Consider the following 24,728-nt stretch of genomic DNA (forward strand, 5'->3'; position numbering starts at 1 on the left):
CTCCAGTGCAGTGCGGCTGGGTGGAGGATTTGATGGGCAGGGTCAATCAGCAAGGTGCCTGGGGGGCTGGGGGAGGGGGCTTTCCCAGGGGCCTAGTGGGAAGACTGTGAACTGAAAAGGGGTTTTTCTGGGGTTCTGCCACAAATGTCTGGGATGGAGGGCAGGAGCCTCCGTGAAGTGGGGCGGCGGGGTGTGTGTGTGTGTATAGGTTGGATGAGGGTTCTGTCCAGACTGAAGATCAAACTCTTGGGACTCCTGTATAGGACCTGGGTCCGAGGAGCCTGGGAGCTGGGGCCACTCTTCTGGTGCAGGAGCCTGTTTTGTGAGCAGCAAGGCGAGGGCTGCCGTGGGGTCCTCTTACTTGAGCTGGGGGTGCGGAGGTCCCCCGGCAGTGGCGGTGGCAGGTGGCGGCACGTCCTGGCTGGGTTTCTGGGCCAGCTGTGGCTTGGTGGGTCGTCCAGCAGGGCCCGGGCCACTGGGCCGCGGCTGCTGCGTGGTGGGTGGCCCGGTGCGGGGCATGGGACCCGCCTGGCTGGCCTGGCGTGTGGGGCCGGCAGGGCCTGGGGGTTTCTGGGGTGGGCCCTGGCGCTGCTGACCACTCGGTGGGGCCCCCGAGGCCTTTGGTGGAGCCTGACCGGAAACAGATGTCTGACGCGTAGCCTGTGGGGGGCCCGCCTGGCGCTGGGGAGATGGGGAGGCGGGTGGGCGGGCTGCTGGAGGCGCCCCGGGTCCTCCTGCCACTGGCCGGGATTGGCGGCCTTGACCCTGGGTCAGTGGTGGGGCCTGGGACGCAGGCTGCTGGGGTGCTGATGTGGGACTTGGTAGGCGCTGGGGCAGGGGACTGCCAGCTGGGGGTCCAAGGCCCGAAAGGTGCTGCTGGCCCTGCGGGGGCGGGCGCTGCTGCAACGGGGGTCCCTGGCGTTGGGGGCCCGGGCCGGGCTGTGGAGGGCCACCTGAGGGACAGAAAGAGTGAACATGTGAGAGGTGGGGGGTGGGGGTTGCCAGTACAGTCAGGGCCCAGGAAGCCGGCCCCTCACTTACCCTGTGGTGGGGGTCGTTGCTGAGCTGGAGGTCCTGAGGGCTGCTGGGAGGTCTGGCGGCCCAAGGGCGGGGCCCCTGGGGACGGAGTCTGCGGCAGAGGAGTGGAGCAGGAGAGGTTAAAAATAGTTACCGGCCAGCCAGAGCATCAGCCAATCAAAATGACACGGGCTCCCAGTGTGCTGGGTGTTGACACGTCTGTGGCTGAGCTGAGGGGATATCAAGCTGGGGAGGGGGGAGCTCGTTGCGGGGGAGGGTGGGGAGGCACTCGGGGAAGTCAGGGTAGCAGCCATTTTATCAATTTTTACAGCAATTGGTAATTGCCGCCGCACATGCGCACTGGCAGTGCCCTTTGACTGCTGATTATCAGCTCTGCGGCAGCAAGACCGAGGGTTGGCCTGGCAGCCACTAGCCCCGCTCTGGCCAGCTCCGCCCTCGCTCAGCACCAGGGGCCTGACCTGGCCGTGGGAGCCCCTGCCGGGGGAGGCATCCCGCTGCCGCTGCCTGGGCAGCGCCTGGGCCATCTTGTTGACCACAAGCTCTACGATGAGCTGCTTGTCTTCATCTTGGTGGTCCCCGATGAGTGGCATGGAGGAGCCCACCACCTGGGGGAGGGAAACGGATCCGGTGAGGAGAGCGGCAGGAAGTGCATGGGAGGGTGACAGCCACCGAGCACCCTTAAGCTGGGGAAAGGCGCGGGCTGGTGCCAAGGAAAGATTCAGTTTGAGAAGCACCAGCTTTGCAGTGCGACGAAGGCTTGTCTTTTACAAGGTACCGGACAGCTCCTGAAGGGAGCCTACAGTTTAGAGCACAGCTCCACAAATTAGGGCCCGCGGGCCAAATCCAGCCCAGACGCCTGTCTTTGTATGGCCCCTGGAGCCAAGGATGGGTTTTACATTTTTTGATGGTAGGTAAGAGAACAAAAGAAGATTTTGTGATACGTGAAAATATACGACATTTCAATTTTTATATCCCGACAGTTTTAGGGGAACGTTTGTTTTGTACGTATTGTCTTCGGCTGCTTTTGCAGAGAAGCTGCAACAGAGACTGTATGGCCCACACAGCCTAAAATGTGCACTGTCTGGCCCTTGACCGAAAACATTTGCCAGTCCCTGCTTTAGTTTGCTAGGTGTTCTGTCATTTACAAAGAACTTCGTGGTGGCTATAGTACTTTATAGTTTACAAAGTTCCTTGTCCTTTTCAAGGGACTAGGGGATATATGGTATGTTTAGACTTTAGAAAAGTGCTTTGCATGGGCGCCACTGTTTACAAAATGCCTCACCGTGTAGAAAGCGCTCCAATTTTCAAGGCATTTTATGGTTTCCAAATTGCCTTACCGTTTGCCAGGGGCACTGCTGTGTACAAACAGATTTAGAATTTTGCAAGTGCTTTGCTTTAGTAACGAGGACCTCCCAGTTTACAGAGCTCCTTTCTTATAGTTTTATTTTTTTTTAACGTTTATTCTTATTTTTGAGAGACAGAGCAGGAGGAAGGGAGGGGCAGAGAGAGGGAGACAGAATCGGAAGCACGCTCCAGGCTCTTAGCTGTCAGCACAGAGTCCGACGCGGGGCTCGAACTCATAGACTGCAAGATCATGACCCGAGCCGAAGTTGGACACTTAACCGACTGAGTCACGTGGGCGCCCCAATATAGTTTTGTAAAGCACTCGGCTGTTCCTCAAGCACCTCCTAATTTATGAGGTACTTTACAGTTCACAGAGTGCCTTTATAGCAACCTGAGCCATGGAGAGCTTCACGGCTTATGGAACGATGCTGCCATGCACCTGCCCCACCCCGTACCCCTACCAGTTCCTGGGTGCTCCCACCTCAATGATGTGATCCCTTCCATCCTTGCCATGCAGTGCTTCCACTGCGCAGATGTCCAGTCCCCCAAAAATCTCGGAGCACGTATCCACCCACAGCTTGTACCTGCCGAGATGTGGGGCAAGGAAGCCTGTCAGTGCCCGGCTGGCCTGCGTAGCCATGCTTCCCCCCCTGGCGTCCCCTCCCTCTGAGTCCAGGCCCCCCCACCTGTCAGACATGGCGATCTGCTCGAGCATGGCAGAGCCGGTGTTGGTCTTCCAGTTTCCTGACACTGACGTCCTCCTGGGGGGACAAGACGAGAGAGGACAGAAGCTCAGAGGAGCCCAGGTTGCACAGGGCAGGGGACCCCTACCCAGGCCTCGGCCTCTCCACTCACATGTAGGCTTTGTAGTTCTGCCCAATTTTCTGGACGCGCACGTCATATTTGGCATCAATGAAGGGCTCGGCAGTGGCATATGTCTTGGTCAGTGCCACGACGCTCGCGATGTCCTGGAAGTCGTGCTGGTTGTCCACTTTGACCTGTAGGAGTGGGGCGGGGATCAGGACCTGATTAGGACAAGGTGGCAGCGGGCGGGGGGGGGGGGTGTCCCAGGGTGGGGGCATGCACGTAAATGACACGGGTGAGCCAAGTACGTACAAATTCAGTGGATACGCCAAGACACTCGGGTGTGCATAATTCTGGGGGTCCTAGTTTTTACACGTACACAGCAGACACACAGGTGGGGATATGCAACTTTGAACATGCTAAAAACAATTGAGTTGTCCACTTTAAATGGGTAAGTTGTATGGTAGGTGGGTTATATCCCAGTAAATCTGTGGAAAAACTGTGTGTATATATGGTCTATGTGTACAGGTACCGCGACACACAATCGGTTGTATACACGATATGCAAGCATACACATTACAAGTCTGCTTTCTACGCACACAGAGACAAAATCAGGTGGACGGAATGCACGTAGGACCCCAAGACGCTTGAACATAAAAGATTATATAGTGTGTGTTCAACACAGGGGCATGTGTATACACAAACACAATGCTGGTTACACGAACAAAGTAACAGGACGCATAAACCTGGTTGAATGTATGACAAACTCTAAGAATGTGAGGGAAAAAAGTCCAAAGAGACAAAGACACCCCAGGACACACAATCACACAGAATTACCGGAGTGCTTTGAATACGCAATATACGTATGCACCATGCCAGGAGCACGCACCATTTCCAAACACACACACCTACACACCCCATCTGGGGACTCACCTTGCCCATCCCGGAGTGTGCGTGCCCCATCTTCACAACCACAGGGTACGTCGTGCTGCTGAGCTGGTAGGGCAGAAAGGCAGAGCAGGGTCAGGGCAGGAGGGCCATCACAGGGGTGGTGGGGGGGCTGAGGGAAGCCCGTTCTGTGGGAGCCACATTAGAAGCCATTTCCCAGAAGAGGCGAGTCAGGGACAGTCAGCAGCGGGGGTCACACACACACACACACACACATACACACACACACGTTTCTGTGCCCAGAATCGAACTCAGAGCCCTGCCTGCCTGTCCCTCCCTCCACTACCCTCAAGTCCCAGACATCCCGCCTCTGCTTTCCCGGGCAGAGGCATGGGATAGGGGTGGGGGTGGGGGACTTTTCCGGAAAAGGGAAAGTTTGTTTTTATAATGAGTGGATGATAGAGAAGTGAGTGTGTGCATGTGCATGCACGGGGGTGTGGTGGCAAGCATGTAGTAACCGGATCCCTCAGCCAGGCCTCGTGTGTAAGCATCGTCCGTGCACAGACGCGACCCAGAGGCACGCACACAAACCCTCAGAACTCAGATCTACACAACCAAGCCCAGAGATTGCCAAGTAGGTTGAGACCCACGAGATGGAAAGACGCACAACCAACGCAGGCTCAGTCAGAGCACACCTTGCTCTCCGGCTGCAGAGGTCCACACATTCAGCCAGCCAGGCGCTTCTGGCCAGCCTCTGCCCAGCAGCACACGCTTTGGGGCACACACAGCCCCTTTCCTGTGGCCCAAAGCCACGTCAGGGACCCACACAGCATGAAGGATTGCCCATGAAGTACAGAGACCACCCTCAGAGGCACAGCCACGGAGCGCACAGGCACACACAACCCCGACAGGCACACACGACAGAACTGGGCACGTACTCACACCCAACACTCACAGACACACCCGCGACACTCCCGGGCCCACGCACGAGGAAGACCCACGCCGCATATAGAGGTACACACTCCTAGGTCGTCACATAACCACCAAGACTCAGCACAGAGAGCCGCACCAGACGGGGAGGGGGGGGGCACACCCAAAGTACATCTAGGGACGCGCACACACAACGCGCCTTGCCACCCATACAAACGGAGAGGCGCACACACAGCCAGGGACACCCAGAGTCTTCCTAAGTGTAGGCACTTCCGGGTGTGTGCGTGCACACGCACACTCACACGTCCAGGTGTGGGGATGCCTCAGGCCTCCCGCGACCCCGAGGGCGGGCAGAGGGGCTCGGGTTGGGCGAGCTGCGCGCGCACGGCCGCGCCGCCCCCTCCGCTGTCCCGCGGGGTAGAGAGAGGGCATTCCCGGAGGGGCTGCCCGGGCGGCGGCGGTTCCCGGTTCCCGACAGGCACAGGAAGCCCGCAGGCTCAGGGTGGCCGATTGACCTTCAGGCCTCACCCTCTCTCCGCACCCCCACCTTCCTCATTTCCCAAATGACTGGCGTCATCACGGGTCCCCCGAGAGGCACCGCGTTGGGAAGGGGGCTGCGGGGATCCTCTCGTTAACGTTCCGGGGCAGCAGCGCAGAGGCAGCGCTTGACGTTAACACTCGGGCACACACACAACTCAGGAACACCACCTCCACAATTACATGCGCAACTTAGACCCGCTCTGCAGAAGCAGAGGTACAACTCCCAGGAGCGACACAAAACACACAGGTGCGCAACACTAGGGGCGCACACACAGTTCTCAGAGGCACAGAGCAGAGCTGCGTGCAAGTGCACACGCGCGCACAGGCCCCCACCTCGAGGTCTCTAGGCCCCTCTTTTCTTGTTTTTAAATTTTATTAAATTTTTAGGGGCGCCTGGGTGGCGCAGTCGGTTAGGCGTCTGACTTCAGCCAGGTCACGATCTCGCGGTCCGTGAGTTCGAGCCCCGCGTCGGGCTCTGGGCTGATGGCTCAGAGCCTGGAGCCTGTTTCCGATTCTGTGTCTCCCTCTCTCTCTGCCCCTCCCCCGTTCATGCTCTGTCTCTCTCTGTCGCAAAAATAAATAAACGTTGAAAAAAAATAAATTTTATTAAATTTTTTAATGTTTATTTTTTAGAGAGTGTGTGTGAGCAAAGGAGGGGCAGAGAGAGAGGGAGACACAGAATCCAAAGCAGACTCCAGGCTCCGAGCTGTCAGCACAGAGCCCCACACGGGGCTCGAACTCACGAACCCAGGGATCATGACCTGAGTGGAAGTCGAATGCTTCACCGACTGAGCCACCCAGGCCAGGCCCCTCTTTTCACAAACCCTCCTTGTTTCCTCTGGACTTGAGTCTGAACGCAACCCCGTGTGTATGTATGTGCACGACTATGCCCGCACACGCGTGCATGCTGGGAGCTTTGCACTCCAGGATCCCCTGGAGAGCCCTAGGTTTGCATCTTGGCCTCGCCTCTTCCTAAAGCCACGTGGAAGCCCGGGTCAGGTCGCCTAACCTTCTCTGGGCCTCAGTTTCCTGACCTGCACAAAGGGCACCACGAGGCCCAAGCGCTTGGCACGTCGTGGAGATGGCTGGGCGTCCGCGCTGCACACCCAGCCGGCCCCACGGCCCCCACACCCATGCAATGTCCCCCAGGGGCTGCACATCCGGATACATCTCCGCGAAACCCCACCGGTTTCAAAACCCACACTATGACCCGGATGCACAGAACCCCTCACGTGTAGATAGTCGGCCACACTCGCTGCTGACTCAGGCTTGAGAGAGCTGGCATCCGAAGCAGGGTCAGTGAGGGGCTGCAGCAGGGTTTTCCCTTCCCGCGCGGCTCCCACTGGCCGAGCTCTGACTTACTCAGCCCCTGCCTCGTTCACTCTCCCTCCCCACTTTCACAACCGGCGGCTCCAAATTCCTGGTTTACTCCCCCTCCCCCCTCTGCCCCCGCCCCTGCCGGACGGGCCGTTTCTTCATTCTCATTCCTGGGTAGGTCACTCGACCCCTCAGCGTGTCTGGGTTTCCTCATCGGCATCAGGAGATACGCCAAGTCCCTAAGTCACAGGCAAATTGTGAGGAACAGATTACTTCAGGAAAAGCGCTGAGCCCGGTTTTCTGGCACACAGGAAGCCTCCCTCCTCAAAAAGTGTTGGCTACTGCTATTGGTACTGGGTCAGCATCCCTTGGCCAGCCGACATGAATTACCAAGGTGGCAATCGGGACTGAGAGATGAAGTGCTCACAAAGGTTCCAGAACGCTGTTCGATACCCACAGTAGTGGGGTGGGGGGCGGGTGTCGTTTTTGTGGGGGTGGTGCTGGTGACTGGGCTAACCTCCCTGAGTTAAGCAAGCTTCGTTAGCAAGGGGGCCATGAGGACCGAAAGAATTTACACAAGGAATATAGGACACAGCGCACAGCACCATCACTGTTATCATTGGTCTGCCTTCCCCAACCAACAAAGGATGTTAATTAGCCCTTAGAGCCCTTTCCCAGGACCCCAGGGAAGATTCAGGCAGCATCTGGAAGCTGGTGGGCAGGGATTGCCTCACCACCAACCCCCCCCCCCCGCCCCCGCCCCAGAGGTGTGGGAGGGCTGGTGGGGAAGGGGCAGGGCAGGATGGGAGGGGATCCGTTTTCTACTGACTCACAGCCCTCTTTCACCACCAGTGAACCGCCCCCCCCCACCGTAATGCTCACTAGTTTACTGGCACTTTCCCCACAGGTCAGGGCCGTGCCACGGCTGGGGTGAGATCCTGACACCAGTTAACCTAGGTTCAAATCCCAGCCATGCCCGGTGATCCTCGGAAGGTTCTTCAATCCCTCTATGCCTCATAGTTCCTCATCTGTAAAATGGGACTAATACCGGTACCCATCTCGGAGGTTTACTGTGAGCTCTAAGTGAGAAAAAATATGCTGAGTGCCTGGGACACAGTTGGTGCTGTATAAATGCTATTTATTTACCTATGTGTTTATTTTTTCAAGGATTTTATTTTTAAGCAATCTCCACCCAATGTGGGGCTTGAACTCACAACCCCGACCGAGATTAAGAGTTGCAGGCTCCACCGACTGAGCCAGCCAGGTGCCCCAAGTCTGTGTTTTTTGCGAGGGGTTAACATCCAGGCTCTGGCTTCAGGCCACCTGAGTTCAAATGCCAGTTCTGCTGCTTATTAACTGTGATCTTGGATATGTCACTTAACCTCTCGGTGCCTCAGTTGCCCCCCTTGTATTCCTCCTCCTCTCACTTGCCTTACTCTCTCCACTGTTTCTACCTAATTTGTTTCCTCTCTGCCTCCCTCACCCTTCACCAGACTGTCAGAACTACCAAGGAGAGGGATTTGTGCGTGTGCCTGGCACACAGTAGGTGCACAAGACATGCTTACTAAAAGGATGGACTAACTCAGGCTTCGGCCACGGGGATTTTGGGGGATGTGGGTGATGGGGTAGACTTCGGAGAGAGTTTGGAGACTTCAGGGAATTGCCCTGAGTGCTGGGGGGGGGGGTAGGGGGTAGTCCTGCCTCTAAGCCCTCCCCAGAGGCTGCCTGGAAGGACTAGTGTCAGACGATGGATGGATTGACAGATGGACAAACGTGGAGATGGGGGGCGGGTGGCCAGGGCGAGGCCCAGCGGGAGGGAGAGGAGGAGGGCGCATCTCCTTTTCGGCAGCCCTTGCTTGGCCCGCCCCTTGGCCTCCACGGAGGGTGGGCGGATGAGTAATGCATCCAGGAAGCCTGGAGGCCTGTGGTTTCCGCACCACTGCCACCCCCGCCCCTCGCGTGGACATTTATCCTCCGCTGCTCAGGCCCTGCCACTGTCGCCTCAGACCCAGCGCCTGGAGAGATCCACCAGAGGTAGGCAGGGGCCTGGGAGGCCCGCGGGGCCTGAAGCTTGGCCGGAGCTTTCCTGCTGGACGTCTGGCCGCTCAGCCTGGCCGGCGGGTACCAGGACTCTGGGCTGGTTCAGGGGAGGAGGGCGGGAGTGGGGGGGGGGTGGTGGTGCTGGAACTTCTCCCCCAATTCCCACACTCCAGACTCCTTGGAACCCCGATCTCTATCCCCGACTCCTCCAAACCCATGAGCCCCCTAATATCACAGCTGCCTCCCAGGCTGCCAACTCCCCCAAATTCCCTCACTGCCCCCCCAACCCTCCTAAATCCCCAACTCCACGACTTTCCCTGCTCCCAAATCCCTCAGGCACCCCGACCCCTGAAGCCTCCAAACTCTCTGAACCCCCAACCTCCTCCGGACTCCTCAGCTTCTCTCCACTCCCCCCATCTCACTATGCACAACCCTGAAACCCCAAACTCCCCTGGCTCCCTGAACCCCAAATTCCTCACCCCCAGCTTCTCGACCTTCTGACTTCCCAACATCCCTAAATCCTGCAAACCCTCTGCCCCCTTATTCTGCAAACACCACAGCCTTGTAGCCCGCCCCCCCGGCCTCCCCCGACTCTCCCAATCTGTGAAATTGCACGAGCTCCACAAGTCCTAGACTCTCCCGACCCCCGACCCTCTGCCCTCTCGGCTCCTCTGGGCTCCAAGATCCCCACCCCCCTTAAAATCTCCACTGCCCCCCCAACCCCTCAAGCCGGGAGTGCGGAGGCTTAATCCCGTTCCAGGCTGGGGAGGGCACTGCCCACCTCGCAGAGGACCACTGACCCCTCCTCCCCACCCCGCAGAACCCACCATGGCACCCTTGGCGCCCCTGGCCTCCTGCATCCTGTTGTTGCTGTGGCTGGCAGCCCCCAGCCGGGCCTGTACCTGTGCCCCACTCCACCCGCAGACCGCCTTCTGCAGCTCGGACTTCAGTAAGTGTGCCCCACTCTGCCCGCACACTCTGTGCGTTTGCTTTTGGGGGGTTCACAGTGGTGCCGACCCCTGGAACAAGTCCACTCAGCCCTGAACTGACTCTGCTTTAGCCGCACCGGCATCCTTGTGCTTCCTTGATTACTCTGAGCCCAATCCCACCTCCGGGGGCCTTTGTACTGGCAGCTTCCTCTGCCTGGTACACCCTCCCCCCCTCACCCCAGGTATCCACACGGGTGGTGGCCTCCGATGTCAGGATGGCCTTCCCTGTTCAAAATTTATATATATATATATATATATGTATGTGTGTGTATATATATATATACACACACACACACACATAAAGTTTATTTATTTATTTTGAGAGATAGAGAGAGAAGGAGCAGGGGGAGGGCCAGAGAAAGAGGGAGAGAGACAATCCCAGCACGGAGGCTGACTAGGGTTCGAACTCACCAATGGTGAGATCATGACCTTTGCTGAAACCAAGAGCTAGTCACGTAACCAACAGAGCCACCCAGGTGCCCCCCTCCCTGTTCAGGATTTTAACCCCGGTCCCCTAGTACCCCCCCTGATCGCCATGTCTGAAATTCCTCATCGCACTAAATACTTTGTAACATTCCATGTACGTATTATTTCGCTTGTGTTTAGCCTCCTTCTGGCTGGAATGTGAGCTCCACAAGGGGGGGGGTTCTGTGTTTTGTTCACTGTTGTGTTCCTAACACCCAGAACAGTGCCTGGCGCACAGCAGGCTCTGAAATATTTGTTGAGTGAATGAACACATGATGAATATATGAAAAAGGCTTAATTTTAAGCAGCGCCTGGCAAAGAGTAGTCGCTCAATATACCAATCAAATCAATTAACCGGTGTGTAAATAGCTTAGTGAGCTGACATCTAGCGATCCCTATTTAAGTATGTGCTTCGCCGGTATTAGTATTGTGATTATTTTATTTTATTGGCTCCTGCAGTCCATTTGACTCGTCTCTCCCCCCTCCTCTCCTGCAGTCATCAGGGCCAAGTTCGTGGGGACCGCAGAAGTCAACCAGACTGCCTTAAGCCAGCGTTATGAGATCAAGATGACCAAGGTATTCCTCCTGCCCTTTTCCCAGCAGTTCCTAACATCTTCCTTCCCGTCAAAGTAAAAGCCAAGGGCCACCGGTTTGTCGAGGAAGTTGGCTGTGATGTCAGGATGCTCTATGACTTCAGGGAAGAACGTGGAGGGGGAGGATTATAGCAGTAAAAGAGATTCTTCCCCTCACCTATCGACAGATGTTCAAAGGGTTCAGCGCCTTGGGGGATGCCTCTGACATCCGGTTCGTCTACACTCCCACCGCGGAGAGCGTCTGCGGATACTTCCACAGGTCCCAGAACCGCAGCGAGGAGTTTCTCATCGCCGGTGAGGCCCCGCCCCCTCGTCCTGTGCCACGCCGGCCCGTCCCTCTGACGCCGCCTGGCGCCGCGAGGGGGCGAGGCTCCGAGGGACTGGTCCCAGTTGAAATGGGAACCGCCCCAATTTCAGCCTATCGGAAGGCGGGGGGGGGGGGGCTTTTGCCCAGCGGGGTCTGTGCGCCCGGGACGCCAATCAGGCGCCGCCCTACCCTCCCCCGCCCCCCCGACGCCGGCCCAGCTGATCAGCTGCTGCCTCTTGCCCCCTGCCCCCCAGGAAAACTGCGGAACGGACACCTGCACATCAATACCTGCAGTTACGTGGTTCCCTGGAACAGTCTGAGTTCCTCTCAGCGCCGGGGCTTCACCAAGACCTATGCTGCTGGCTGCGAAGAATGCACCGTGAGTACCTGGGCCCTGCCCGCCACCTGGAGAGCGGTCCTTGGGTTCTTACCCAAACCCTGGCTTCTTTCTTGCTCCTCCTGACCATTCCTTGTCCGTATGGCTGCTCCCCAAACCCTAGTGCTGTCCCTGATCTCTCTTGCTGATCCCCCGAAACCCGAGACTGCAAATTCTGGTTCTTCTTTGCTCTGTGTCTTGTACCTGGGGATTCGCTGTTGCCTGGACTTTCTGGCTGCTTCCTGTCCGTCTAAATCCCCCTTGGGACTATTTTCTAGTCCCTCTGTCTATTCTTGACCCCCCAGGGATTGTTTCTTGGTTCCCTAGAATGTTCTCCAGGAACCCAAATTGCCGATCCCCCAACCCACTGACTCCTCCCCAGCACATCTGATTATTTCTCTGTAGCTCTGACTGCTCCGTACATAAGGGTGTGTTACATTGCCCTTCCAGCCATTCCAAGACTATTTTCTGGTGGCCCTGAATGTCCTCTGATCCCAGTGACTGTGTGTCTGAGCCCCATGGCTCTATCCTATGCCTGTGCCCCACTGGCCAGCTGTTCCCCGCTACTACTGCCGCTTGTTCCCTATCCTATGGAATAGTTTCCCTGGAAACTGTCTGACCGCCGCCCCCCCCATGACTGTTCTCCAGCCGCCATTCCAGGAAACTGATCAGTTCCCTGGATTACCATCACCTTGCCAAGCCCAATGCCTGTTCCTCCAATGGGAGGGGCTGTTCTCAAGTCTCTCCCCAGGTGGGGCAACACCAGGTCTCCCTAGGCAGCTGAGTGTTGAAAACTGAGTAGGGGCGGGAGGCGAAGCCCTCAGAGATGTGCCTCCCTCCCCTTCTCTAGGTATTTTCCTGTTCATCCATCCCCTGCAAACTGCAGAATGACACTCACTGCTTGTGGACAGACCAGTTCCTCACAGGCACTGACAAGGGTTTCCAGAGCCGCCACCTTGCCTGCCTGCCAAGAGAGCCAGGGATATGCACCTGGCAGTCCCTGAGGACCCGGATGGCCTGAATCCGGCCCCCAGCGGAAGCTGAAGCCTGCACAGTGTTCACCCCATTTCCCACTCCTGTCTTTCTTTATCCCAAACAATGAAATAAACAACTACCATCCAGCAGGCAGTGTCCCCGTGTAATGTGTGGGAACAAAGCCATGTCACTGATGACCCGGTGGGAGCACCCTGGGACCAATGCCGAGGGAGTGGGGGATGCGAAATCGGCTTTGTATATTTGTACATAAAATTTGAGGTACTGATGGGGCGCCTGGGTGGCTCACTTAGTTTGGCATCCGGCTTCGGCTCAGGTCACGATCGCACGGTTCGTGGGTTCGAGCCCTGTGTTGGGCTCTGTGCTGACAGCTCAGAGCCTGGAACCTGCTTCGGATTCTGGGTCTTCCTCTCTCTCTGCCCCTCCCCCACTCAGGCTCTGTCTCTCTCTCTCTCTCTCTCTTTCTCGAGAATAAAAAAACATTTTAAAAAATTGAGGTACTGGTAATAATCGCCTACCTTGGCATTAACATTGGCAATCTTTAACATCAGTACTGGCCATTCAACCTGCATCAACCACAATTCACTGGACAATCTCTCTGCTCGGTACTTTGGAACATTTTACTAGACTAATTTATACTTCCTATTTGCACAGGGCTCTCTAGAAAATTATCCCACTACTGACAGATCACCGTCTCACTGGCAAATTCCTCTATTCACAAATCCCTTCCAGTTGACAAGCTCATTGACAAATGTCTTATCAATTGGCCAACGGAACGGCTCTCATCCCTTGGGCACTGTCCTGATGTCATCGAGGAGGATGTCCTGTCCCATCCAGATCTGTAGGTGTTACTGTCCACACCTTTGGCTTTTTACTGTGAGTCTGACTTGAATGAAAGAGGAAACCTCCAGGGGGGCTCAGGGCCCCCACAATACCCCTCCCAGCCAGGGACTCTGGAAGAAGGGGTAGCTCTGGCTTCCCCCGGCCACCCCATGGCCTGTGGGAGATTCCTTGGAAGTGGCTGTTTGCGGAATAGGAGGGATGAGGAGAAGGTGCGATCTGGAGATCCCCAAGCTCTGTCCTTCTCCCCCTTCCCCTACCTCTCCTCCCCTCACTCTGACCACCTCTGAAGGAAATACCGACAGCAGTGAAGTGCAGGTGGGGTTCAAAATGGGGACCAACCACATGTGTCAGCCCATCCCTCACCCCCCACGTACCTCCTCCTACACAGCTGTTCCCTCACCAAAGCTGGGGGCTCTAGACCCAAACCTCACCTTTCTGGTTCATCCTCCCCCATAAAAGCTGAGTGATGACTCTTCCCCAGCACATCTGATTATTGTTCTGCAGCTCTGACTGCCCCCCACATGAGGCTGTGTTACGTTGCCCTTCTGACTATTCCAAGTCTTAGGCCTTCCTGTTCCATGCCTCCCTGGGGCCTTCCCCATCCCTGGCTCCTGTCCCCTCCACTCCAAAGATCCTCACTCGAGTGAGGCCCCTGGAAACCACAATTTCAGACTGGTGCAAACATTTAACAGAACACTCAAGTGTCCTGTCGGCCTCGATCTGCTTGAAAAAGATCCCAATGCATCTTTGGTGAAGGAGAGGACCCCCAAATTCCCTCCTGTCAGACTACACTCCGCTCCTAACAAGAAGAAGCCAGGTTTCCTCCAGGGAATTCTGGGCCAGCAAGCTGGCCCCCCGGATCCTCTGGCACTCCTGGGAGATTCCCCCAGGGCCCAAGTATGTCCTAGATCGGGATGGGTAGACTTTGGGGTGCCTGGGCGACTCAGTTGGTTAAGTGTCCGACTTCAGCTCAGGTCACAGTCTCGTGGTTCATGGGTTTGAGCCCTGCGTCGGGCTCTGTGCTGACCACTCGGAGCCTGGAACTTGTTTCAGATTCTGTGTCTCCCCTTCTCTCTGCCCCTCCCCCACTCACGCTCTGTCTCTCTCACTCTCAAATATGGAGAAATGTTTAAAAATTTTTTACAAAGGATGGGTAGATTTTGAGCACTCAGGGCCTATCTGCCTGTGCAGGGGACACCCACTGCAGTGACAATTTCTACCTGAACATCTACATCTTGGGTATGCCCTGGGAGGATCTAAACCCTGTCCGCTAAAAGGGGCAAATGGCGGCCTTCGCGGATGGGTTTGACTGTAAGGGCCCTGGTGGCCCTTGTCACTATTGGGTCAGCAGCTCCTACCAGTTTACCAAATCCTAGTATCAGCTCCCTGCATTGCTAGGCTGTTCCCTGACCCCACGACCCATTTCCTGAGCCCTCAGCTATTTTAATCCCTGGGAGGAAGGTGAAGCAGAAGGAGGCAGTGGAAAAGGATGGAGCCCAGTGTGGAGGCCGTTCTCCTGCCGACCTGCCCACCTGCAGGTGGTGCCCTGGATAGAGACGTCAATGCTTCATGGACAGGGTTGACCACCAGGCCCTACTGAGGCCAGGACAGCATATGAGGCCTCCTCCCCCCAGACCCTGGCAGGAGCTCCTGGCAGGATATCTGTAGTCCTGGGGTCACTACATCCCCCCTTCACTCTTCTAGAAAATCCACTGTGGGGCGCCTGGGTGGCTCAGTCGGTTAAGCTTCCGGCTTCAGCTCAGGCCATGATCTCACGGTTCACGAGTTCAAGCCCCATGTCGCTCTCTGTGCTGACAGCTCAGAGCCTGGAGCCTACTTCAGATTCTGTGTCTCCCTCTCTCTCTGCCCTTCCCTCATTCATTCTCTCTCTCTCAAAAATAAACAAACATTAAAAAAAAATTAAAAAAAAAAAAGGATTTTAAAAACGTTCACTAAAGTGAGTGAGTTACCCCCCCTCCCCCACACTCCAGCATTCCATGTATCCGGGTGTGAATTTCTGCTTGGGAGAGACTGATGGCTGAGAGAAAGCACACGGGGGAAGTGTGATAGCCTTGTGACACATGCAGCATGCGGGGAGGGGGGGGGCGGTACAGCTCAGTGGGTAGCCTGGGGGCCAGCCCTTCCCTCACCTGAGGCTCAATACTTCTCCGTGAAAAATGGGCCTCACAGTCCCTACCCAGAATCCTTCTGAGGTCTGTGCTAGGCTTGGAGGATGATTAAAGGGTGTGTTTGCCCCTTGGGTACTTTTTGAGGTCAAAACACGAAACTCTCATAATATAACTTCATGTGAAATCTTTCTAACAGTGACTTCATTTCTAGCCGGGCCGCGTGTAGTGGTTAAGAACATGAATGCTGGAGCCAGGTCATTTGCAATTCAGATCCTGCCCCTTCCATGCACTGGGTCTGTGTCTTTGGGGGAATCACATTACCCCTTTGTGCCTCAGTTTCCACATCTGTAAAACAGGGATAAAAAGAATGCCTAACTCGCAGGGACAATGTGAACGTTAAATGAGGGAGTACATGTAAAATGTACTGGGCATGTAGCACTTACAAGTATTAGTTAGTAGTAGTATGATAAATGTCATTTAATGTAAAGCTTTAGTAGTGATAATTTGTATCAGTATTGATTATTTACAATATTGGAAATAATGTATAATACCAGTAATACTAATTTAATGCACTCTGGAAACCTTAGTTTAACTCGTGATCCTGATAATCCCCCCAGAGATGTTACAAATATTTAATATGCTCATTTGTAATGTTTTTCTTATCACTCTGAAGCTCATATACTTCTTCCCGGTGCACAAGTCTCCCCAACTGAAAAATACCAATGCTTTAAAAGATTTCTAAGAAAACTCCTCCTCCCCAGTGATAATGTTCCCCACTATGAAGTCCTTACTGTGGATGATGAATCAGCATACTTACAAATCTCTTCTGTTCCCAAGAATGCAGGTGACAAATTTCTAAGGTCAACTCTTTCCTTGGAAGAGTTCCCTCTCCTCACTGTACAAGTCCCCTCTTTCACAAATACCCCATAACAAATACCCCTGTTGAGCTACCTACCACCTTATTCATAAATATCCCATTGACATATCCCCATGGATGATCTCCATTAACAAATCTCCCCATTCAAAAATACCTAGCGGCAATCTATCACCCACTGATGGATCCCACTGACAAATATCTCTCTTCATAATTACCCACCATTTGCATATCCCCTACTGACCACTCAGTTGACAAATCTATAAATGTCTTTCTATGACATAATTCCCACTGACAATCTTTTTTTAAAAGATTTTATTTTAACTAATCTCTATGCTTAACGTGGGGCTTGAACTTACAACCCAGAGATCGAGTCGCATGCTCCACTGATTGAGCCAGCCAGACACCCCCTCCCACTGACAATCTTTATTGACAAATCTCCCTATTCCTTTATCTAGACCCACTGACACATCTCCCCATTCAGACATGTGCATCGAAATTCCCCCATTGATAAACTTCCTTGTCCAATCTTCCCATTCAGAAATACCAACCATTGATATCTATCAATGATAAGCCCATTTAAAAATCTTTCCATTCATTGAAACACACCCTTCCTCGGGGTGCCTGGGTGGCTCGGTCGGTTAAGCGTCAGACTTCGGCTCAGGTCATGATCTCACGGTCCGTGAGTTCGAGCCCCGCGTCGGGCTGTGTGCTGACAGCTCGGAGCTTAGAGCCTGTTTCGGATTCTGTGTCTCCCTCTCTCTCTGCCCCTCCCCTGTTCATGCTCTGTCTCTCTCTGTCTCAAAAATAAATAAACGTTAAAAAAAATTAAAAAAAAAAAGAAACACACCCCTCCATATAGCCCCTATTGGTCGACCCTCATTGAAGTCTCCCCATTGAAATTTCGCTATCCTTAGATACGTCTAATTGGAAAATCCCCTTGCTGGAACAGCTCCCAATCTATTACTATATTACGGTATTACCATATAAGATGACACATCTCTTCCCACCCCCCAGTGACAGATGAAGAGGTAGATTTCTTTTCCTTTTTTTAAAGCTTTTTAAAAAATTTTTAAATAATCTCTACACTCAACGTGGGGCTTGAACTCACAACCCCGGGATTAAGAGTTGCATGCTCCACTGACTGAGCCAGCCAGGTGCCCCAAATGAAGAAGTAGATTTCTATAATAAGACCAGCCCTTTCTCTTCTCAATAGTGACTGACACCTATGTCTCATTGTCCAGCCCTGGACACTTCCTATACAGTACTGATGAAATCTGAAGACCACCTCTTATCACACTGTAGAGCTCCCACCAAAGGAAACAATTAGGACACAAGTTGCCTTTCAGTGTGGGAATGAAGGCGGAGATTTTTTTAAAAAGGGAAGATAGGTTGAAAGTCTGTATAAGAAGCCATTAGAACCTCAGATACACTCCCGAACTCCTAATCCCCACTCCAGTAGAAGGAACTGAAAGAATAAAATAGAGGGTTCATGTGGGCAGGAATGCCCAGACTGTACTACCTGTTGTTGACTACTTATCTACCACTGGGGGCCTCATGCTGAACCTTTGTGGAGAGCTACAGCTCTGATGGATGGAGGTGGGGTCATTGGCCAGCGGCCCAGACTCAGTGTCCTTTCCCCCCACAATGGGGGCCTCCCCATGACCCCAGGCCCCTGGAAAGCAGTAGTGTTAGACAGGAGCTTCCCGAATCCTCTCCTGACTGGGGGGAGCTGGGCCAGAGAAAGATCATTCTTTCTTTTTAAAGTTTATTTTTTTTGAGGGGGAGCAGGGGCAGAGAGAGAGGGCGAGAGAGAGAATCCCAAGCAGGCTCTGTGCTGTCAGCGTGAAGCCTGATGTGGGGCTTGAACTCATGAACCATGAGGTCATGACCTGAGCCAGTCAGACACTCAATGGAGCCACCCAGGCATCCCAATATTTTTTCTTTTTCCTTTGTTTTTTGTAAGCTCTATGCCCAACATGGGGCTTGAACTCACAACCCTGAGATCAAGGGTCACACACTCCACTGGCTGAACCAGCCAGGTGCCCCTCATTCATTTTTTTTTTAAAGATCACTCCTCAACTCTCCCCCCACGTATGTTTCTCAAGCTCCTGCCATGAATCCTGCCTTCCTGCTGGTCACTGCTTTGCTCCTGGCTGTCTGTGACCACCCTTGGGCAAGCCTTCAGATGCTACCATCCACACCCCCATGCTATTTATTGTAACTCAGACATGGATAAGTCTAGGCAGGCTTCCAACCAGGCGCTCACAGTGAGGTTCCAGAAGGGTAGATAAAACCCCCTGAGGTGGTAGAACCTGCAGGGGAGTTGCTCTGCAAATTTTTTTTCAGAAGTCTTAGGGATGGGGGAAATCTTACTTGAACTCAAAAGGGCTTCCTGACACATTTCTCCCATCCCTAGTTCTCGTGGCTTAATTCCTGGGGCTCATCCTCCTCACTGAGACTAGGAGGCATCATGAGTTCAAATCATGTAGGTACTTTGCCCACATCTTCCTCATACCTGTCTCCCCACCAAAATACAAGCCCCTTGGGGCGCCTGGGTGGCTTGGTCGGTTAAGCGTCCGACTTCGGCTCAGGTCATGATCTCTCAGTCCGTGAGTTCCAGCCCCGCGTCGGGCTCTGTGCTGACAGCTCAGAGCCTGGAGCCTGTTTCAGATTCTGTGTCTCCCTCTCTCTCTGCCCCTCCCCTGTTCATGCTCTGTCTCTCTCTGTCTCAAAAATAAATAAATGTTAAAAAAAATTAAAAAAAAAACAAAAAACAAAACAAAACAAAACAAAACAAAAAAAAACAAAATACAAGCCCCTTGACCCTGCTCTGGCTGAGGAAATGGGGTGGGTCTCTGAGACCCAAAAGCTACTGATGTGATACTAAGATCCCATCCCCTCACCCCATAAATGCTCCTCAGTTTCAGTGTCCCTCTCCCTTTCCTCACTTCACAGACAATCAAGGTTCCTAAAGAGATTTTGAACCTCTGCTTCATAGAAGTACCAGAATATAAAGAACGATGTGGTTATATCTATCTACATGCCCACCAAGAACAGCTGTGGGGATATTCATGAGTAGAGTCTCTACCCTGCATGGACTCCTCATCCTCAAGCTTCTCCCCATATCAGCCCTGGAACAAGGTATCCCCTCCCCAGGGTATTTTCTCACAAGTGCTCCCCCCCCTCCCCAGGATACTGTGCTCCCCGTTTAGGCCAATCACAGCAAATTCTGTCCCCAACCCATACTGTCCTGAATCTTCAGGACTGACCACTTGTGGGTCACAGTTAGTCCTAGCCAAGGGACATCTGGTCACACTTTACTGACCCCCAAGAGTCAGGCATGACATCTGTCCCCTCTAGGCTCTTTGAGGGATGGGAACTTGCACTTCAAGAAATGAGTGGTGTATCCTTGGAAGGGGCTCAGAGGGGAGCATATCAGGGAGGCTTCCTGAATATCTGCAGGAAAGGGGGTCACTGGGCTATGAGTGTGCCTCTCACGGATGCCTGCAGCCATAGCCCCACTCTTCCCTGTTCGGTGCTCTCCGTCCCCTCTGCCATCCCCTGCTCCTTTGCCAGGTTCCCCATTCCCTGCCCCCCTGGTCCTTCTCCATGTTCCCTATCCCTCTCTCCCTGTTCCTGCTCCCTCTCTTTGCTCTCTTCTTTCCACCCTGCTCCCTGCTCCTCCCCTGTTTCCTCACCGTGAGCTATTCCCTTTCACTGTTCCCTGGCCCCTCCGCCCATTCTTAGTGCCTACTACTCTTCTCTCCCAGGACCGAAAGCCACGAGAAGAAGCATGGGGAGCAGTGTTCTGCCCAACCACATCTACATGCCTCCCTACCTAAATCCCAACCTTGTGCAGTGTCCATGGAGGGACACCTGTTGATTTGAACATGGGCAAGAACATGACGCCAGGAACTTGGCTGCCTTCCCTGGTGACCCAATATCTGCTGTTGAACCCTCAAGTACAGTAGCCTTGGACCTGGACTTCTCGGCCACAGTGAGTTGGGGACTCTCCACCTTGTAAGCCTCCTCAAGTCCCACTGGCTTCCCACAACTGTCCCCTCAAGCTTCCCCAAAAGACCGTCACCTTCCAACTGTGCTGGGGATCTATTTGGTCATGTAGTGTTTCTTTAAAAAAAGTTTTTATGTTTATTTATTTTTGAGAGAGAGGGAGAGGCAGAGTGTGAGCAGGGGAGGGGCAGAGAGAGAGGGAGACACAGAATCCGAAGCAGGCTCCAGGCTCCGAGCTGTCAGCACAGAGCCCGACGCAGGGCTCGAACTCACGAACTGTGAGCTCATGACCTGAGCCGAAGTCGGATTCTTCACCAACTGAGCCACCCAGGCGCCCCTGGTCATGTAGTGTTCCTTGATCTGGATGCAGGCGATGGGAACGTGTTCGCTTTGGGAAATTTTAAGGAGCTGCACACTTGTGATGTGTCTGCTTTTCTGGACTTGTTATATCTTGGTGAAATTGGCCCCTCAAAAGAAAACTCCCCACATTATTAACACATCTCCCGTGTCCCTCCCTTCACTTCCTCACTCTCTCATGCCCTCTCCCTTTCACACAACCCCCACATCCCTGACACTGTTGATTCTCACTCCCAAGCACCCTCTCTTTCCCCACTGCACAGGGACCATGAATCCTGGGCCCAGAGAAGGGACTGGATCCAGAGAGGCCTTGGGGTAGGACTTCATCTGTTCCATTGTGAGCCCTCTATAAATAACTTGCCGAGCCCTGAGTCAGCTGGAGTGTAGGCAGCAAGGGAGGGGAGGTCCCTATTCCTGCAGCAGCCCCCACCGCTAGGTCCGCTTGACCAAAAATCAGTTCACTCCGCTATAGGGAAGCTGGGGTTAAAAGAAGTCAGGGCTGTGCTTAACAGAGTCCTCCCGTGTGCCCCATCCCTGACAGGTGACTATTTAGAGATGCTGAGCTGAGCAGCCCTGAGGATTCCTGGTGGCCTGCAGCCTGGATGGGAAGAGACAGGGTAGCAGAGCCAGAGTCTCAATATGTGCCTCCCACCACGTGATAGAGGATGCGTAACCTTCCAACCAGTGCCTCGAAGTACAGGGTGGGAGCAGACAGCTGCCACAAATCCAGGCCTGGCGTTTGCGCCTTCATGCCGCACAGTGGGGTGGGGGACAAACGAGCAAATGTGAGCGGCAAGCTGGCCTGCGGGAAGTCTAATGCCTGTGCCCCCACCCGCCACCGTCACCCACCATTAGCTCTGTCTTCTTCCTGGCCTCTTAAGTCATGTTCTTTCTGTCCCTGACAAAAATGGCCTCTACACGGCCACAGAACAGCCACGGGGTGTGACTGCCCTACTAGACACCGGTAGTTAATGAGAAAATATAGTTATTAAAATAGTACTGCATTGGTACAGGTATAGAGGAAGTGACCAGTGGACTGGAACGGTGTCCAGAACCTGCCCGAGAAATACATGAGATTTTAGTGTATGACAGAGAAATTTGAAACTGTATCTCAACCTACTTCATACTTTATACAAAAATCAGTTCCAGGAGCACCCGGGTGGCTCAGTCGGTTAAGCGGCCGACTTCGGCTCAGGTCACGATCTCAGGGTTCATGAGTTCGAGCCCCGCGTCAGGCTCTGTGCTGACAGCCTGGAGCCTGCTTCGGATTCTGTGTCTCCCTCTTTCTCTGCCCCTCCCCTACTCACGCTCTGTCTCTCTCTGTCTCTCAAAACCAACCAACCAACCAAACAAACACACAAAAACCATAGCTGGGGCGCCTGGGTGGCTCGGTCGATTGACCGACTTCGGCTCAGGTCACAATCTCACAGTTTGTGAGTTCGAGCCCCGCGTCAGGCTCTGTGGAGTCTGGAGCCTGCTTCGGATTCTGTGTCTCCCTCTGTCTCTCTGCCCCTCCCCTGGCTCACACTCTATCTCTGTCTCTCAAAAATAAATAAACATTAAAAAAAGAGAAAATTCCAAAGAGCACACAGAATAAAGATGTTTGTAAGAGTGCTAAAAAAAGAGAAAAATCCATTTCACAACGAGGGAAAATTTGAATGTCAAAAACAAAGCTTGCCACGTTTACCATCCACACATTTCCATATGTATATGGGTCTATATACAGACTTTTAATTTTTCTTCCTTTAGTCTGTCAGACTGTCTATTCATGTGTCAGCATCATACTGTTTAAATTAGAAAACCTTCGGGGCGCCTGGGTGGCGCAGTCGGTTAAGCGTCCGACTTCAGCCAGGTCACGATCTCGCGGTCCGTGAGTTCGAGCCCCGCGTCAGGCTCTGGGCTGATGGCTCGGAGCCTGGAGCCTGCTTCCGATTCTGTGTGTCCCTCTCTCTCTGCCCCTCCCCCGTTCATGCTCTGTCTCTCTCTGTCCCAAAAATAAATAAACGTTGAAAAAAAAAAAAAAAAAAAAATTAAAAAAAAAAAAATAAATTAGAAAACCTTCATAAAATGTTTCCTGGCAGAGGCATTAGACTCTCTGTGGGCTGTGAGGTCTAATTCCACCCCCCCAACTCATAGCTTTTCTTTTTTTTTTATGTGGATATTCTTGCATGTTTGCATTTCCATATGAACTTCACTATCAACTTTCATCAGTTGCAGATAAAAGCTTATAGGTATATTTTGGGGGATGACATTGAACTTATGAATTAACACCTGAGAAGGGAAACTGACATCTTTATGATACTAATTCATCCTATCCAAGAACAAGGAATGTCTTTGCATTTGTGTAAGTCTACCTTTGTGTCTTTCAGGAGTGTTTTAAGCTTTTCCTCATGTAAGTTTGCATTACCCCTTGTTGACTTTATCCTGAAGTATTTTATCTTTCATTTGTTATCATAAATGGGGTTTTCTCTTCTATTATGCATTATATCTGGTTGTGTCTATGGAAACTAATTTCTGTTTTTAATATTTTTATTTATTTTTGAGAGAGAGAGAGAGAGTGTGCGCGCGTGTGCATATGAGTGGGGGAGGGGCAAAAAGAGGGAGATGGGGATCTGAAGCGGGCTCTGTGCTGACAGCAGAGAGCCCTACGTGGGGCTTGACTCATGAACCATGAGATCATGACCTGAGCTGAAGTTGGACGCTTAACCGACTGAGCCACCCAGGCTCCCCTGAAAACTAATATCTATATGTTGATTTTATATTCTATTACATTACTGAATTCTTTATTGTTTAAATTAGTTTATTATTGGTTCTTTTGGGGATTTCCAGGGATACTATTGATATTGTCATAAATAGAGATATTTTTGTGCCCTTTTTACCCATTCTTACATCTATAATTATTTTTTCTAGCCTAACTGCATTGGTCTAATACCTCCAAGTACAGTGTTGAAAAGGAGAGGAGACAGCAGGCATCTGCCTTGTTCCTGATCTTAGTGGAAATGCCTTCCATGTTGTCCCATTCGGTTGATGGTAACTTTAGGACTGACATATATAAATTTTATCATGTTAGGAAGTTGTCATGGCACCTGGGTGGCTCAGTCGGTTAAGTGTCCGACTCTTGCTTTGGGCTCATGTCCTGGTTTCACCATTCGTGAGTTTGAATCCCGCATCAGGCTCTGTGCTGACAGCACAGGGCCTGCAGGGAATTCTCTGTCTCCCTCTCTCTCTCCCTTTCTCACGCTCTCAAAAATAAATAAATAAACATTAAAAAAATGAGTTATCAGTTGATTTCTATTTTTGAATGATTTTATCATTTTGTCAAAGCCTTTTAAAATATCTATGGAAATGATTGTATGATTTTCTCATTAGATCTATTAATATGTTGCATTATATTAACAAATCACCTATAAAGAACCATCCTTGCATTGCCAGAAGGAAACTCGCTTGGTTATGCTACATAATTTTCTTAATGTAGTTTTGAATTCATTTGCTAATATTTCATTTAGGATTTTTGCATTGATATTCACGAGTGAATATGTGTGCATGATTTTTTGTGTGCAGTCAATGTTATAATTGGTTTAGAAAAACCATGTAGAAGTTTCTTTTCCTCTTCTGTTCTCTGGAACAATTTATTTGTCTTTGGGATTGACTGCTCTTTAACAGTTTGGTAGAATTCTCCTGTGAAACCATCTGGGCCTGATGCTTTCTTATGAAGTAGTTCCTTACTTAGTTTCTCTATTTCTTTTATAGAAATTGGTCTGTTAAGCTCTAATGGGGTCAATTTTGGTAAACTGTATATCCCTAGAAAATTATCCATTTCATTTAGGTTTTAAATTTTATCTGTTATATGCCTTTTTATATTTTGACTTTTGGAATCATGCCAATGT

At 52.5% G+C, this 24,728-nt stretch overlaps 2 protein-coding genes across 4 annotated transcripts in view; one reads left to right on the forward strand and one right to left on the reverse strand.

The window, feature by feature from the left end:
• The window catches only part of SYN1 (synapsin I), a 55,654-nt gene that overhangs the window by 1,763 nt on the left and 29,163 nt on the right, over window positions 1-24,728 (reverse strand). For both annotated transcript variants that reach the window (XM_047076148.1, XM_047076147.1), the window contains exons 6-12: window positions 4,120-4,182; window positions 3,238-3,380; window positions 3,069-3,143; window positions 2,864-2,966; window positions 1,497-1,643; window positions 1,042-1,129; window positions 362-953 (exon numbers count right to left, since the gene is read on the reverse strand). In XM_047076148.1, coding sequence (XP_046932104.1) covers window positions 362-953; window positions 1,042-1,129; window positions 1,497-1,643; window positions 2,864-2,966; window positions 3,069-3,143; window positions 3,238-3,380; window positions 4,120-4,182 — 1,211 coding nt within the window. The remainder of the gene's footprint in view (window positions 1-361; window positions 954-1,041; window positions 1,130-1,496; window positions 1,644-2,863; window positions 2,967-3,068; window positions 3,144-3,237; window positions 3,381-4,119; window positions 4,183-24,728) is intronic.
• On the forward strand, window positions 8,793-12,755 carry TIMP1 (TIMP metallopeptidase inhibitor 1). 2 transcript variants are annotated; one of them, XM_047076153.1, is made up of 6 exons: window positions 8,793-8,895; window positions 9,722-9,850; window positions 10,852-10,931; window positions 11,116-11,242; window positions 11,510-11,634; window positions 12,482-12,755. In XM_047076153.1, the coding sequence occupies exons 2-6, from the start codon at window positions 9,730-9,732 to the stop codon at window positions 12,650-12,652; spliced, it is 624 nt and encodes a 207-aa protein (XP_046932109.1). In that variant the 5' UTR covers window positions 8,793-8,895; window positions 9,722-9,729; the 3' UTR covers window positions 12,653-12,755. The 2 variants fall into 2 exon arrangements, with proteins under 2 accessions (XP_046932109.1, XP_046932110.1); XM_047076154.1 differs by lacking the exon at window positions 8,793-8,895 and adding an exon at window positions 8,959-8,982.

The sequence above is a fragment of the Lynx rufus genome, unplaced genomic scaffold (assembly GCF_022079265.1).
Source record: "Lynx rufus isolate CCGP_SWC_20201006 ecotype Redwood Valley unplaced genomic scaffold, mLynRuf1.p SCAF_14, whole genome shotgun sequence".
Taxonomy (NCBI): Eukaryota; Metazoa; Chordata; class Mammalia; order Carnivora; family Felidae; genus Lynx; species Lynx rufus.